This window comes from Cetorhinus maximus, unplaced genomic scaffold, assembly GCF_964194155.1.
Source record: "Cetorhinus maximus unplaced genomic scaffold, sCetMax3.hap1.1 HAP1_SCAFFOLD_1249, whole genome shotgun sequence".
NCBI lineage: Eukaryota > Metazoa > Chordata > Chondrichthyes > Lamniformes > Cetorhinidae > Cetorhinus > Cetorhinus maximus.
The window spans coordinates 54,319-68,251 of NW_027597191.1; the positions used below are offsets into that span (position 1 = coordinate 54,319).

Here is a 13,933-nt window from a genome sequence, read left to right on the forward strand (position 1 = left end):
AAGGGTCTCTGACCTCTGGGTGTTAAACAATTAGTTTATTGATGTCTCTCTCTCTCTCTCTCTCTGCCAGTATTTCTAGTAAAGCTTGGATCCATTCCAGTGTCTGTCAAGCCAGACTGCAAATTTACTGCAAAACTAGTCTCTCCCACTGACCACATTCTGAACTCTTGAGAACACCAGCTCAGACACTCTTTAAAAGCTCCTTAAGCAGCCTTGCGATGCCACTCCTGGTTGGGCTCCCCTGCTTTGTGAAGGTACAAACTCTGGGGGGGGGGGGAAAGGGGGCAACAAGTTCCAGGGGCACCAACCAAACACTCCCACCACAGCGCACCAGCCCCAGGAGGCCTTTCTCTTTTACAATGAGCCCAGGTAGGATATTCAACTGGGAGGGCATCACAGCTTTGCCTGACCCTGCTGCATATAGATACATATCCCACCAGGAGGCACTGAAATTACTCACCCCCATTGCAACTCAGCAAATTAGTTTGACCCTAACCCCTGTCACCAAGCCAACCACCCCCCACCCCCCACCAACCCCGGTCCTCCCCACACCCACCCACAAACCCCTGCCGCTGTTCCAGAGCAGGAAATGTCTGGGCTCCAATCCCCAGCCTGTGCTGAATTAGACAATCTCACGCCCCCTGGAGGTGGTCCTGAGTCCCAGAGGCTCCCCCACCCCCGATAGCTTGTGCCGGGGTCTCCGATAGTCACACACCTACCCCCAGGCACAGGGTGAATTCGGAAGCGTTGAGGAGCTGGTCTGATTCTGTGAGCAGGCGCTGACCTCTGCTGGTGACACAGGGAAGTGCTGGGGGCTCAGCCTGTTCACTGCTGAAGGGACTGGACAGACGGGGAGGGGGCTGCGGCCACACTGACCACTCGAAACCCAGGAGCCAGATTCAAAGCGGAAGCAGCAGCAGGTTTCAATCTGTTTAATGTTTACCGGATTGACAATGTTGGCCAGAAAACACACACAGGGCAGACAGGCAGGTACAGACCCAGGGGGCACAGAATCGAGGTAACAGAGACCCCCTCCCCCAACACACCGAGCCCCCCGGACCCCCTCCCCCAACACACCGAGCCCCCCGGACCCCCTCCCCCCAACACACCGAGACCCCCAGACCCCCTCCCCACACACTCCGAGACCCCGCACCCCTTCCCACATGCTCCCAGCCCCCAGAACTCAGTCCCATGGCCCGTGATTCCCCGGCCCGCGTCTCCCCGGCCCGCGTCTCCCCAGGTGTCTGGAAACCGAAACAAGCTGGAGGCTGGAAGCTGCTCGGCTGTGAGAGGCGGTCCCAGGATAATAGTCTCTCACTTCATCATCAACCACAGAGTGTCAACCCGAAGGAGTGAGGGAGAGGAGAGAGAGGGAAGGAGGGGGATGGAAAGGGAAGGGAAGGGGAGGGGAGGGGGAGAGTGGGGAGTGGGGGGTGGTTTCTGTAAAGGTTGGTTGTGGATCAGGTGAGGATGGGTTTCACCCGATGGATTATTTCTTCTTGCTGGCTGCTGCTTCGAGGGAGGCTGCCTCTGCCCTCAGCTGCTCCTCCCTCTCCTCACGAAACCTGGCATAGTCCTCGGCAGAGAGGCTGCGGAGTGTCGGAGGGGGTGGGGGGAGAGAAAGAGATGGTTAATATAATTATAAAGATGCACAAACTCCCCACAGCCCCACTGGAAACTGCAACTCTTCACCGAGCGACAGGCGTGAATCTCCCCAGGACTCTCCCCAACACCCTGCCCCCCTCACCCGGGCTCCACTCTCAATAGGAGAGAGTGCCCCCCCCCACCCCTCCCCAACAAGGCAGCTGGTGGTTGGCAGGAGCTGCTCAACCATAGGCTGCATCACAGGAAACACCAGGTCCTGATGCTCGGTTAGCACTGGGGCTATTGGGCGGGGAGTGGGGAGCGGGAATCACCCCCCCGACAAGCTGATTTACCCCCTCACTCTCCACCAACCGCCCGCCATAATCTGTACGGGTTATGTACATTAGCCAATCAGAGGGCAGACCAGGCTCAGGGACTTACTCTCGAACCACCTTGATCCCGAGGGACTTGGCACAGCCGATCAAACCCTTACACACGTTCTCCAGGGACATGTCCTGCAGGCGGAAACTCTCATCCTGTGACTTCACCTTGGCAATTTCATAGATATGTTTCACCGTCACCATGCCAGCGACCTCGTGACCTGGGGAGAAGGCAAACCCGTCAGGAAAATCACCTCACTCACCAGCCCGGCAGTCATCGTAACCAGGGGTACCCGGGAGTGAGTTACAGACTAGAATCTAATCGAGGAGTTTGGGTGGTTTATATATAGAATAACAGATACCCGGGAGAGAGTTACAGACTGGAATCTAATCGAGGGGTTCGGGGTGGTTTATATGTAGAATAACAGATACCCGGGAGTGAGATACAGACTGGAATCTAATCGAGGGGTTCGGGTGGTTTATATATAGAATAACAGATACCTGGGAGTGAGATACAGACTGGAATCTAATCGAGGGGTTCGGCGGGGTTTATATATAGAATAACAGATACCCGGGAGTGAGTCACAGACTGGAATCTAATCGAGGGGTTCGGGGTGGTTTATATATAGAATAACAGATACCCGGGAGTGAGTTACAGACTGGAATCTAATCGAGGGGTTCGGGGGTGGTTTATATATAGAATAACAGATACCCGGGAGTGAGTTACAGACTGGAATCTAATCGAGGGGTTCAGGGGGTTTATATATAGAATAACAGATACCCAGGAGTGAGTTACAGACTAGAATCTAATTGAGGGGCTCGGGGGGGGTTTATATTTAGAATAACGGATAGCCGGGAGTGAGTTACAGGCTGGAATCTAATCGAGGGGCTCGGGGGGGTTTAGATATAGAATATCGGGCAAACGGAGTGCAGTCGACTAACTGAGTAAAGACTTGGAGTTTGGTGAGGGGGGAGTTCGGTGAAGGGAGAGAAGGAGTTGTTTGATTCCTTTTCTTATTTTTCTCACGCCAGAGAAATTGGTTCTTGCTCTACTACAGGGAAAGGAGCTTAGCTGTTTGGTGAGGATCTGATAAGTCCTATTCTATCCCTAATGTTTAAAATAGTACACAATTTGGTGGTAAAGTTAATAAAATATATAAGAAAGCAACATAAATAAGTGATTAATATAATGAAGTAATTATTAAAAGCACACTAAGGATGGCAGGACAGGTGATGTGTCAAGGCTGCAGTATGTGGGAGCTCCTGGATAACATTGTGAATCGGGGCTCAGAGGCTGGGTGTGGGAGAAGCAGGTTCCGGTTTGTGGGGCACTGGCACCAGCACTGGGGAAAATGGGATCTGTACCGTTGGGACATTCTACACCTGAACCGTGCTGGAGTTGGTGTTTGCGCGAGCTGCCTAACTAGGGGAGTAGAAAGGGTTTTAAACTGAATAGTGGGGACAATGGATCAAATTATGGAAGATGTGATAAACCAAAGAGCAGAGACAAGGCAAGAGAGACACATATGAATATGGGAAATGATAAACAGACAGTGACAGGAAGGGACAGAGAGTATAAATCGAAGGGTAAATCAGCAGATAAGGCTAGGCACTACAAAAATAATGAAAGGACAAAACTAAAGGCTCTGTATCTAAACGCACATAGCATTCAAAACAAAACAGATGAACTGAGAGTGCAAATAGAAATCAATAAGTATGATCTGATAGCCATTACAGAGACATGACTACAGGAAGACATAGATTGGAACCTATATATTGAAGGGTATGTGACATTTAGGAAGGACAGGAAGTTGGGAAAAGTTGGAGGGGTAGCTCTGTTAACTAATGACATTCACACATTAGAGAGGGATAACCTAAGTTCAGGAAAGCAGGATGTAGAAGCGGTTTGGGTTGAGATGAGGAACGATAAAGGCAAGAAACCACTTGTGGGAGTGGTGTACAGACCCCTAACAGTACCCAGATGGTAGGAGAGAGTATAAAAGGGAAAATGGGAGCTTGCCAGAAAGATGCAGCAATAATCATGGGGGGGTTTTAATTTATGTATAGACTGGAAAAATCAGATGGGCAAAGGTCACGTAGATGAGGAGTTCATAGAATATTATTGGGATAGTTTCTTAGAACAGCACTTTCTGGAACCAACCAGAGAGCAGGCTATACTAGACCTGGTATTGAGCAACAAGATAGGATTAATTCATATCCTCCATTTTAAGGGAGGTAAGAGTGGGTCCAAGACTAGTATTTTAAACTTAAATAAGGGTAATAATGAGGGCATGAAGGCAGAGCTAGCTAAAGTGAACTGGCAAATGAGGTTAAGGGTTATGTCAGTAGAAGTTCCGTGGCAGACATTTAAAGGGATATTTCAGAATGCACAAAATAGTTACATTCCAAAGAGAAAGAAAAATTCTAAGGGGAGGGCTCACCGTCTGTCGTTAACTAAAAATGTTGAAGACAGTATTAAACTTAAAGAAAAAGCATATAATTACACAAAGACGGGTGACAGGTCAGAAGATTGGAAAAAATATAAAGCACAACAAAGAATGACAAAGAGATTAATAAGGAGGGAAAAGTTAGATTATGAGAGAAAGCTAGCTAGTAATGTAAAGATGGGCAGTAAGAGTTTCTATAGATATTTAAATAAGCAAAGAGTTAACAAAGTGAGCGTTGGCCCTATAGAGTGCGTCTTGGGAATTTATAATGGAAAGTAGAGAGATGGCAGATAAATTAAACAAGTAGTTTGCTTCAGTCTTCACTATAGAGGCTAAATGGAATATATTTTAATACAAGGAGCCTGAGGAATAAGACAGATGAGCTGAGGGCACAGATAGGCATAGCTATGACTGAGACTTGGCTAAATGAAGGGCAGGATTGGCAGCTCAACATTCCTGGTTATAGGGTAATCAGGCAAGGTAGAGAGGGGAATAGAAGAGGAGGGGGGTGGTCGCAATATTGATCAAGGAATCAATTATAGCAGTGAGGAGGGATGGTATCTTGGAAGGATCATCAGAGGAGGCCATATGGGTAGAGGTAAAAAACACAAAAGGGACAAACACACTGTTGGGTGTTTACTATAGGCCCCCAAACAGTCAGGGAGAGATAGAGGATCAAATATGTAATCAAATTTCAGAGAAGCGTAAGAATAATAAGGCAGTAATAGGAGGAGATTTTAAATACCCAAATATTAACTGGGATAGTTTTAGTGGCAAGGTTGGGAGGGAGCAAAATTCTTCTGTTGTATCCAGGAGAACTTTTTTAGCCAATACATAGAAAGCCCAACAAGGGAGGGGGCAGTTCTGGAACTCATATTTGGAAATGAGCCTGGGCAGATGGAAGGCGTATCAGTAGGGGAGCATTTTGGAGATAGTGACCATAACTCAGTTAGATTTAGGATAGTTATGGAAAAGGATAAGGTCGGGGCGGGACTAAAAATTCTAAACTGGGGAAGGGCTAATTTTACGAAGATGAGATACGATTTGGCCCAAGTGGACTGGGAGCAGCTACTTGCAGATAAAACTGTCAGAGCAGTGGGAGGCATTCAAGGAGGAAATAGCGAGAGTACAGGGCAAGTTTGTTCCTGTAAAGACAAAGGGATGGACTAAGCCCAGAGAATATTGGATGTCAAGGGACATAAAGATTAGGATTAAGAAAAAAAGAGAAGCTTATGGCAGATACCGAGGGCTCAATACAGCAGAATCCCTAGAGGAGTAAAAAAAGTGTAGGGGGGAACTTAATAAGGAAATTCGGAAAGCTAAGAGAGTGCATGAGGAACCATTGGTGGGTAGAATAAAGGAAAACCCAAAGGAGTTTATGTATTTAAAAAAACACCTTTGGGTTTTCCTTAATATATAAAGAACAAGAGAATAACTAGGGAAAGAGTAGGGCCAATTAGGGACCATGGAGGTAATGTGTGTGTGGACCCAGAAGACGTGGGTACAGTCCTCAATGAATACCTTGCATCGGTCTTCATAGTGGAAAAGGACGATGCAGGTATAGGCATCAGGGTGGAGGGAGGAAATTAACAGAGAGAGAGAGGAGGTACTAGTGGGTATAGCGCCTTAAAAGTGGATAAATCAGTAGGCCCAGATGAGATGTATCCCAGGCTGTTGAGGGGGGCAAGGGAAGAGATATCAGGGGCCCTGGCAAATCCTCTCTGGCCACAGGTGAGGTGCCAAAGGATTGGGGGACTGCTAACGTTGTCCCATTATTAAAAAGGGAGGAAGGGATAGACCAGGAAATTACAGGCCAGTCAGTCTAACCTCAGTGGTGGGGAAGTTACTAAGAAGAATTCTGAGGGGCAGAATATATCTGCATTTGGAGAGACACGGATTAGTCAGGGATAGTCAGCATGGATTTGTGAAGGGAAGGTCGTGTTTGACAAATTTGATTGAATTTTTTGAGGAGGTAACCAGGAGTGTTGATGAGGGTAATGCATTTGATGTGGTCTACATGGATTTTAGCAAGGCTTTTGATAAGGTCCCTCATGGCAGACTGGTCAAGAAAGTAAGAGCCCATGGGATCCAAGGCAAAGTGGCACATTGGATCCAAAATTGGCGGAGAGGCAGGAAGCAGAGGGTGATGGTAGAGGGATGTTTCTGTGACTGGAAATCTGTTTCCAGTGGGGTTCCACAGGGCTCGGTGCTGGGGCCCTTGCTGTTTGTGGTGTATATAAATAATTTGGATTTAAATGTAGGGGGTAGGATCAAGAAGTTCGCGGATGACACGAAAATTGGCAGGGTGGTAAATAGTGAGGAGGATAGCTGTAAACTGCAGGAGGATATCAATGGACTGGTCAGGTGGGCAGAGCAGTGGTAATTGGAATTCAACCCAGAAAAGTGTGAGGTAATGCACTTGGGGAGGGCTAACAAGGCAAGGGATTACACTATGAATGGTAGGACCCTGGAAAGTACTGAAGATCAGAGGGACCTTGGTGTGCATATCCAAAGATCCATGAAGGTAGCAGGGCAGGTAGATAAGATGGTTAAGAAGGCATATGGGATACTTGTATTCTATACCTTGGCTAATAAAGGCAAGAGCAGGGAGGTTATGCTGGAACTGTATAAAACGCTAGTTAGGCCACAACTGGAGTATTGTGTGCAGTTCTGGTCACCACATTATAGGAAGGATGTGATTGTACTGGAGAGGGTGCAGAGGAGATTCACCAGGATGCTGCCTGGGCTGGAGGGTCTGAGCTATGAGGAAAGATTGGATAGGCTGAGGTTGTTTTCCTTGGAGCAGCGAAGGGTGAGAGGGGACCTGATAGAGGTGTATAAGATTCTGAGGGACATAGATAGGGTGGATAGGAAGGCACTTTTTCCATTAGTTGGGTCAGAAATTCTCGTAACATTTAAGAAGTATTTAGATGTTCACTTGGGTTGCCATAGCCTCCGGGGCTATGGGCCAAGCGCTGGAAAATGGGATTAGTGTACAGATCTATGTTGACTGGTGAGGAGACAATGGGCCGAATGGCCTCCTTCTGCGATGAGTCTACAGGTAACATCCTGGAAATAGCTTTATATCAGGAAATGGGAGGGAGGGAGGAACTCAGGAAAATTACAATCACCAGGGAAGTGGTACTGAGCAAATTGTTGGAGCTGTGGGCGGATAAATCCCCGGGTCCTGGTGGCCCTCATCCTAGGGTCTTGAAAGAAGTGGCCAGTGAGATAGTTGATGCATTGGTTTTAATTTTCAAAAATTCCCTAGATTCGGGGAAGGTTCCATTAGGTTGGAAAATAGCAAATATAACTCCTTTATTCAAAAAGGGAGGGAGATAGAAAGCAGGAAACTATGGCATAGATTTAAGGTAAGGGGCAGGAGGTTTAGAGGGGATGTGAGGAAGAATTTTTTCACCCAGAGGGTGGTGGGAATCTGGAACTCACTGCCTGAAAGGGTGGTAGAGGCAGAAACTCTCATAACATTTAAGAAATATTTGGATGTGCACTTGCAATGCCATGGCATACAAGGCTATGGGCCTAGTGCTGTAAAAAGGAATTAGAATAGTTAGGTACTTGTTTGACCGGTGCAGACTCGATGGGCCGAAGGGCCTTTTTCTGTTATGTATACCTCTATAGGCCAGTTAGCCTAACATCTGCCATAGGGAAAATGTTAGAAGCTATTATTAAAGATGCTATAACAGGGCACTTAAAAAAATTCAAGGCAATCAGGCAGAGTCAACATGGTTTTGTGAAAGGGAAATCATGTTTAACCAATTTATTGGAGTTCTTTGAAGAAGTCACATGTGCTGTGGATAAAGGGGAACCAGTGGATGTGCTGTACTGAGATTTCCAGAGGGCATTTGATAAGTTGCCACATCAAAGTTTATTGTGGAAAATAAAAGTTCATGGTGTAGGGGGTAACATATTGGCTTCGATAGAAGATTGGCTGGCTAACAGGAAGCAGAGAGTTGGCATAAATGGGTCTTTCCCTGGTTGGCAGGATGTGAGGAGTGGTGTACCACAGGGATCAGTGCCGGGGCCTCAACTGTTTACAATTTATATCAATGACTTGGATGAAGGGACCGAAGGAAGGTGGCTAAATTTGCAGACAACACAAAGGTAGGTAGGAAAGTAAATTGTGAAGAGGATGTAAGGAGGATACTAAGTGATACAAATAGGTTAAGTGAGTGGGTAAAGATCTGGCAAATGGAGTATAATGTGGGAAAATGTGAAATTGTTCATTTTGGCAGAAAGAATAAAAAAGAAGCTTATTATCTAAATGGTGAAAGATTGCAGAGCTCTGAGATTCAGAGGGATCTGGGTGTCCTAGTGCATGAATCACAAAAGGTTAGTATACAGGTACAGCAGGGAATTAGGAAAATGAATAGAATATTATCGTTTATTGTGAGGGGGAATTGAATACAAAAGTAGGGAGGTTACACTTCAGTTGTACAGGGCACTGGTGAGACCACATCTGGAGTATTGTGTACAGTATTGGTCACCTTATTTAAAGAAAGATGAAAGAAGGTTTACTAAACTAATAGCAGGAATGACGGGTTGTCTTATGAGGAAAGTTGGACAGGTTAGGCTTGTACCCACTGGAGTTTAAAAGAGTAAGAGGCGAGTTGATTGAAACCTTTAAGATCCTGAGGGGTCTTGACAGGGTGGATGTGGAGAGGATGTTTCCTCTTGTGGGAGAATTTAGAACTAGGGGTCACTGTTTAAAAATAAGGGGTCGTTTATTTAAGACAGAGATGAGTAGAAATTTTTTCTCTTAGAGGGTCACAGAATCACACAGTGCAGAAGAGGCCCTTCGGCCCATCGAGTCTGCACCGATACGTGAGAAACACCTGACCTACCTACCTAATCCCATTTACCAGCACGTGGCCCATAGCCTTGAATGTTATGACGTGCCAAGTGCTCATCCAGGTACTTTTTAAAGGATGTGAATCTTTGGAACTCTCTTCCTGAAAAGGCGGTGGAAGCAGAGTCTTTGAATATTGTTAAGGCAGAGCGAGATAGATTCTTGATTAACAAGGGGGTGAAAGGTTATCGGGGGTAGGCAGGAATCTGGGGTTGAGGTTACAATCAGATCAGCCACGATCTTATTGAATGGCGGAGCAGGCTCGAGGGGCCGAATGGCCGACTCCTGTTCCGAATTTACATGTTCATATGTAATAACAGATACCCGGGAGTGAGTTTCAAACTGGAATCTAATCGAGGAGTTCGGGGGTTTATATATAGAATAACAGATACCCGGGAGTGAGTTACAGACTGGAATCTAATCGAGGGGTTCGGGGTGGTTTATATATAGAATAACAGATACCCAGGAGTGAGTTGTAGACTGGAATCTAATTGAGGGTCTCGGGGTGTTTATATATAGAATAACAGATACCCGGGAGTGAGTTACAGACTGGAATCTAATCGAGGGGATCGGGGGTGGTTTATATATAGAATAACAGATACCCGGGAGTGAGTTACAAACTGGAATCTTATAGAGGTGTTCGGGTAGTTTATATATAGAATAACAGATACCTGGGAGTGAGTTACAGACTGGAATCTAATCGAGGGGTTCGGGGTGGTTTATATATAGAATAACAGATACCCGGGAGTGTGTTACAGACTGGAATCTAATCGAGGGGTTCAGGGTGGTTTATATACAGAATAGCAGATACCCGGGAGTGTGTTACAGACTGGAATCTAATCGAGGGGTTCGGCAGGGTTTACAAGTTGCCTCTATTCCTGCACTACCCATGTCCCCACCCGAGTCCAATTCCCTCCATGTTCCCCTCTCTCGTGTTCACTCACCCGTCCTTCCAGCCCCCTTCTCAATGCCGGCTGCAGCCTTCAGGAAGTATGACACCGTGGGCAGGCTGATTTTCAGCTCAAAGGTGCGGTCGGGCTGGAACAGAGGCAGTGTTAGACTGGACAGAGATTCCAAACTCCACATCAAGGACAGCTCAACCCCCAGACCAGGCACCGTCTCAGGCAGAGGTCAGAGCAGCTGCGAGAGTTACACCCCTTCCCCTGCCACTCCCCAAGAACACCTCCCCTCCCTGCCCTGAGGACATTGACCCTCCCCTCTCCCCGAGGACATCTCCCCTCCATGCCCCGAGGACACTGTCCCTCCCCTCTCCCCAAGGACACCTCCCCTCCCTGCCCCGACGACATTGACCCATCCCTCTCCTCGAGGACACCGCCCCTCCCTGCCCCGAAAACATTGTCCCTCCCCTCTCCCCAGGACACCTCCCCTCCCTGCCCCGAGGACATTGTCCCTCCCCAAGGACACCTCCCCTCCATGCCCTGAGGACATTGACCCTCCCCTCTCCCCGAGGACACCTCCCCTCCCTGCCCCGAGGACATTGTCCCTCCCCTCCCCTCGAGGACACTGCCCCCCCACTGTGGGAGCTGTGGGTTAAACAAGTGGCCGATTTTACATTTGCAAATAATCGCGGGCTATTTGGCCATGATGGCTTCATGCCAAGCCGCGTCCATCCAGCACCACCCTGGCAGGGGATTGGGTGGGTAGATGGTGAGCAGGAGCTTCAGTGTTGCCAGATTTCTGTCTTCCCCTCCCCCCAGGGGCACGAGGCTGAGTGTTGCCACATCGGAAGCTGAGGCTGGAGTCTGCTCCTTTCCTGTGTGGGTCACAGTGCCACAGCTGTTGAGACCCAGGGTCTGCTCCTTTACTGTGTGGGTCACAGTGCCACAGCTGTTGAGACCCAGGGTCTGCTCCTTTACTGTGTGGGTCACAGTGCCACAGCTGTTGAGACCCGGGGTCTGCTCCTTTCCTGTGTGGGTCACAGTGCCACAGCTGTTGAGACCCGGGGTCTGCTCCTTTACTGTGTGGGTCACAGTGCCACAGCTGGTGAGACCCGGGGTCAGCTCCTTTCCTGTGTGGGTCACAGTGCCACAGCTGGTGAGACCCGGGGTCAGCTCCTTTCCTGTGTGGGTCACAGTGCCACAGCTGGTGAGATCAGGGTTCTAGGCCAGTCACAAGGGCTGTCAACAACATTACTCCCTCAAACTACATCAAAGAAAGACAAATGCCACATTAACTCTCCACTGATCCAAGTGCTGCTTCCAGCCAATTGGTCGTTCGTTCCAAACTTACGTTGACAAAGATTTTGATGGGCAGTGGCAACCCTTCCTTCATATCTTTTGTCCTCTCGTTGAACTCCTTACAGAACTGACCAATAGGAATTCCCCGCTGTGGAGAGGAAAGGACAGACAGTGAGGGCGGAGGACATGTGGGGTCACAATGCGGTAGGGAAGCAGCCAGACTATTTCAACTAAACAGGAGGTGCCATCTGTGGCTCAGTGGGTTACACGCTCTCCTCTGAGACAGGAGGTTGCGGGTTCAAGTCCCACTCCAGAGACTGAGGGAGGGCTGCACTGTCGGAGGTGCAGGTTAAACCAAGTTTAACCCTCTCGGGTGGGTGTAAAAGATCCCATGGCCACTATTGGAAGAAGAGCAGGGGGGAGTTCTCCCCGGTGTCCCGGGGCCAATATTTATCCCTCAATCAATGTCACTAAAAACAGACGATCTGGGTCATTATCACATTGCTGTTTGTGGGATCATGCTGTGCGTAAGTTGGCTGCTACATTACACTTCAGACAAAAAGATCCTTCATTGTGAAACACTTTGGGACATCCTCAGATGGTGAAAGGAGCTAGTAAATTGGGAGATTTCTTTCTTCAGTTGGGCACTGCCTCACTTTACCTGACCGAGCGTTGGGCCAAGCGGGGGTCCTGGGGCTGCCTGACCAGAACGCACAATTGCTCTGATCACGGTTCCGGGGTCCACCTTCTTCACAACTCTCGCGGTTCTGGAGAGTTTGGACATTTTGTGTCTGCAGAGTGAAAATGAAAGAGAATTAGACTTAGTGATAAAGATGACAACCTGGGTAACAGGCTGTGGCACCAACAGCGCAGTGCTTGGGGAGGGTCAGTGCCGAGAGAGCGCCGCACCGTCGGAGGGTCAGCGCCGAGAGAGCGCCACACCGTCGGAGTGTCAGTGCCGCACCGTCGGAGGGTCAGCGCCGAGGGAGCGCCGCACCGTCGGAGGGTCAGCGCCGAGGGAGCGCCGCACCGTCGGAGGGTCAGCGCCGAGGGAGCGCCGCACCGTCGGAGGGTCAGCGCCGAGGGAGCGCCGCACCGTCGGAGGGTCAGCGCCGAGGGAGCGCCGCACCGTCGGAGGGTCAGCGCCGAGGGAGCGCCGCACCGTCGGAGGGTCAGCGCCGAGGGAGCGCCGCACCGTCGGAGGGTCAGCGCCGAGGGAGCGCCGCACCGTCGGAGGGTCAGCGCCGAGGGAGCGCCGCACCGTCGGAGGGTCAGCGCCGAGGGAGCGCCGCACCGTCGGAGGGTCAGCGCCGAGGGAGCGCCGCACCGTCGGAGGGTCAGCGCCGAGGGAGCGCCGCACCGTCGGAGGGTCAGCGCCGAGGGAGCGCCGCACCGTCGGAGGGTCAGCGCCGAGGGAGCGCCGCACCGTCGGAGGGTCAGCGCCGAGGGAGCGCCGCACCGTCGGAGGGTCAGCGCCGAGGGAGCGCCGCACCGTCGGAGGGTCAGCGCCGAGGGAGCGCCGCACCGTCGGAGGGTCAGCGCCGAGGGAGCGCCGCACCGTCGGAGGGCCAGCGCCGAGGGAGCGCCGCACCGTCGGAGGGCCAGCGCCGAGGGAGCGCCGCACCGTCGGAGGGCCAGCGCCGAGGGAGCGCCGCACCGTCGGAGGGTCAGCGCCGAGGGAGCGCCGCACCGTCGGAGGGTCAGCGCCGAGGGAGCGCCGCACCGTCGGAGGGTCAGCGCCGAGGGAGCGCCGCACCGTCGGAGGGTCAGCGCCGAGGGAGCGCCGCACCGTCGGAGGGTCAGCGCCGCACCGTCGGAGGGTCAGCGCCGAGGGAGCGCCGCACCGTCGGAGGGTCAGCGCCGAGGGAGCGCCGCACCGTCGGAGGGTCAGCGCCGAGGGAGCGCCGCACCGTCGGAGGGTCAGCGCCGAGGGAGCGCCGCACCGTCGGAGGGTCAGCGCCGAGGGAGCGCCGCACCGTCGGAGGGTCAGCGCCGCACCGTCGGAGGGTCAGTGCCGAGGGAGCGCCGCACCGTCGGAGGGTCGGTACCGAGGGAGCGCCGCACCGTCGGAGGGTCGGTGCTGAGGGAGCGCCACACTGTCGGAGGGTCAGTGCTGAGGGAGCGCCGCACTGTCGGAGGGTCGGTGCTGAGGGAGCGCCACACTGTCGGAGGGTCAGTGCTGAGGGAGCGCCGCACTGTCGGAGGGTCAGTGCTGAGCAGGTGGAGGGTGTTGTGGAGACTCGATATTCAGTGACTCTAACCCCGGCTGCAGATACTCACAGTTAAAATAAACCCTGAAGTTTTAGACAAACTCCCTCAACCTCTGAGCACCTGCATGGGCGCCGCCATTTTAGGTGAAAGGTTGACTGGGAATATGAAAAAGATAATCATAGACGACAATAGAAACAGTTTATTTTCCCTACAACCCTCTTACTGGAGGTTCGAAATCTGGAATTA

The 13,933-nt window shown here is 50.9% G+C and overlaps 1 protein-coding gene across 2 annotated transcripts; it reads right to left on the reverse strand.

Moving 5' to 3' along the window:
- Window positions 1–917: 917 nt before the first annotated feature.
- mrpl11 (mitochondrial ribosomal protein L11) lies at window positions 918–13,876 on the reverse strand. 2 transcript variants are annotated; one of them, XM_078536485.1, is made up of 6 exons: window positions 13,757–13,876; window positions 12,138–12,267; window positions 11,529–11,624; window positions 10,223–10,316; window positions 2,026–2,185; window positions 918–1,589 (listed from the first exon to the last, which is right to left on the reverse strand). In XM_078536485.1, exons 2-6 carry the CDS (start codon window positions 12,258–12,260, stop codon window positions 1,490–1,492), a joined length of 573 nt encoding a protein of 190 aa, XP_078392611.1. In that variant the 5' UTR covers window positions 12,261–12,267; window positions 13,757–13,876; the 3' UTR covers window positions 918–1,489. The 2 variants fall into 2 exon arrangements, with proteins under 2 accessions (XP_078392611.1, XP_078392612.1); XM_078536486.1 differs by having other exon boundaries at window positions 13,770–13,845.
- Window positions 13,877–13,933: the final 57 nt, after the last annotated feature.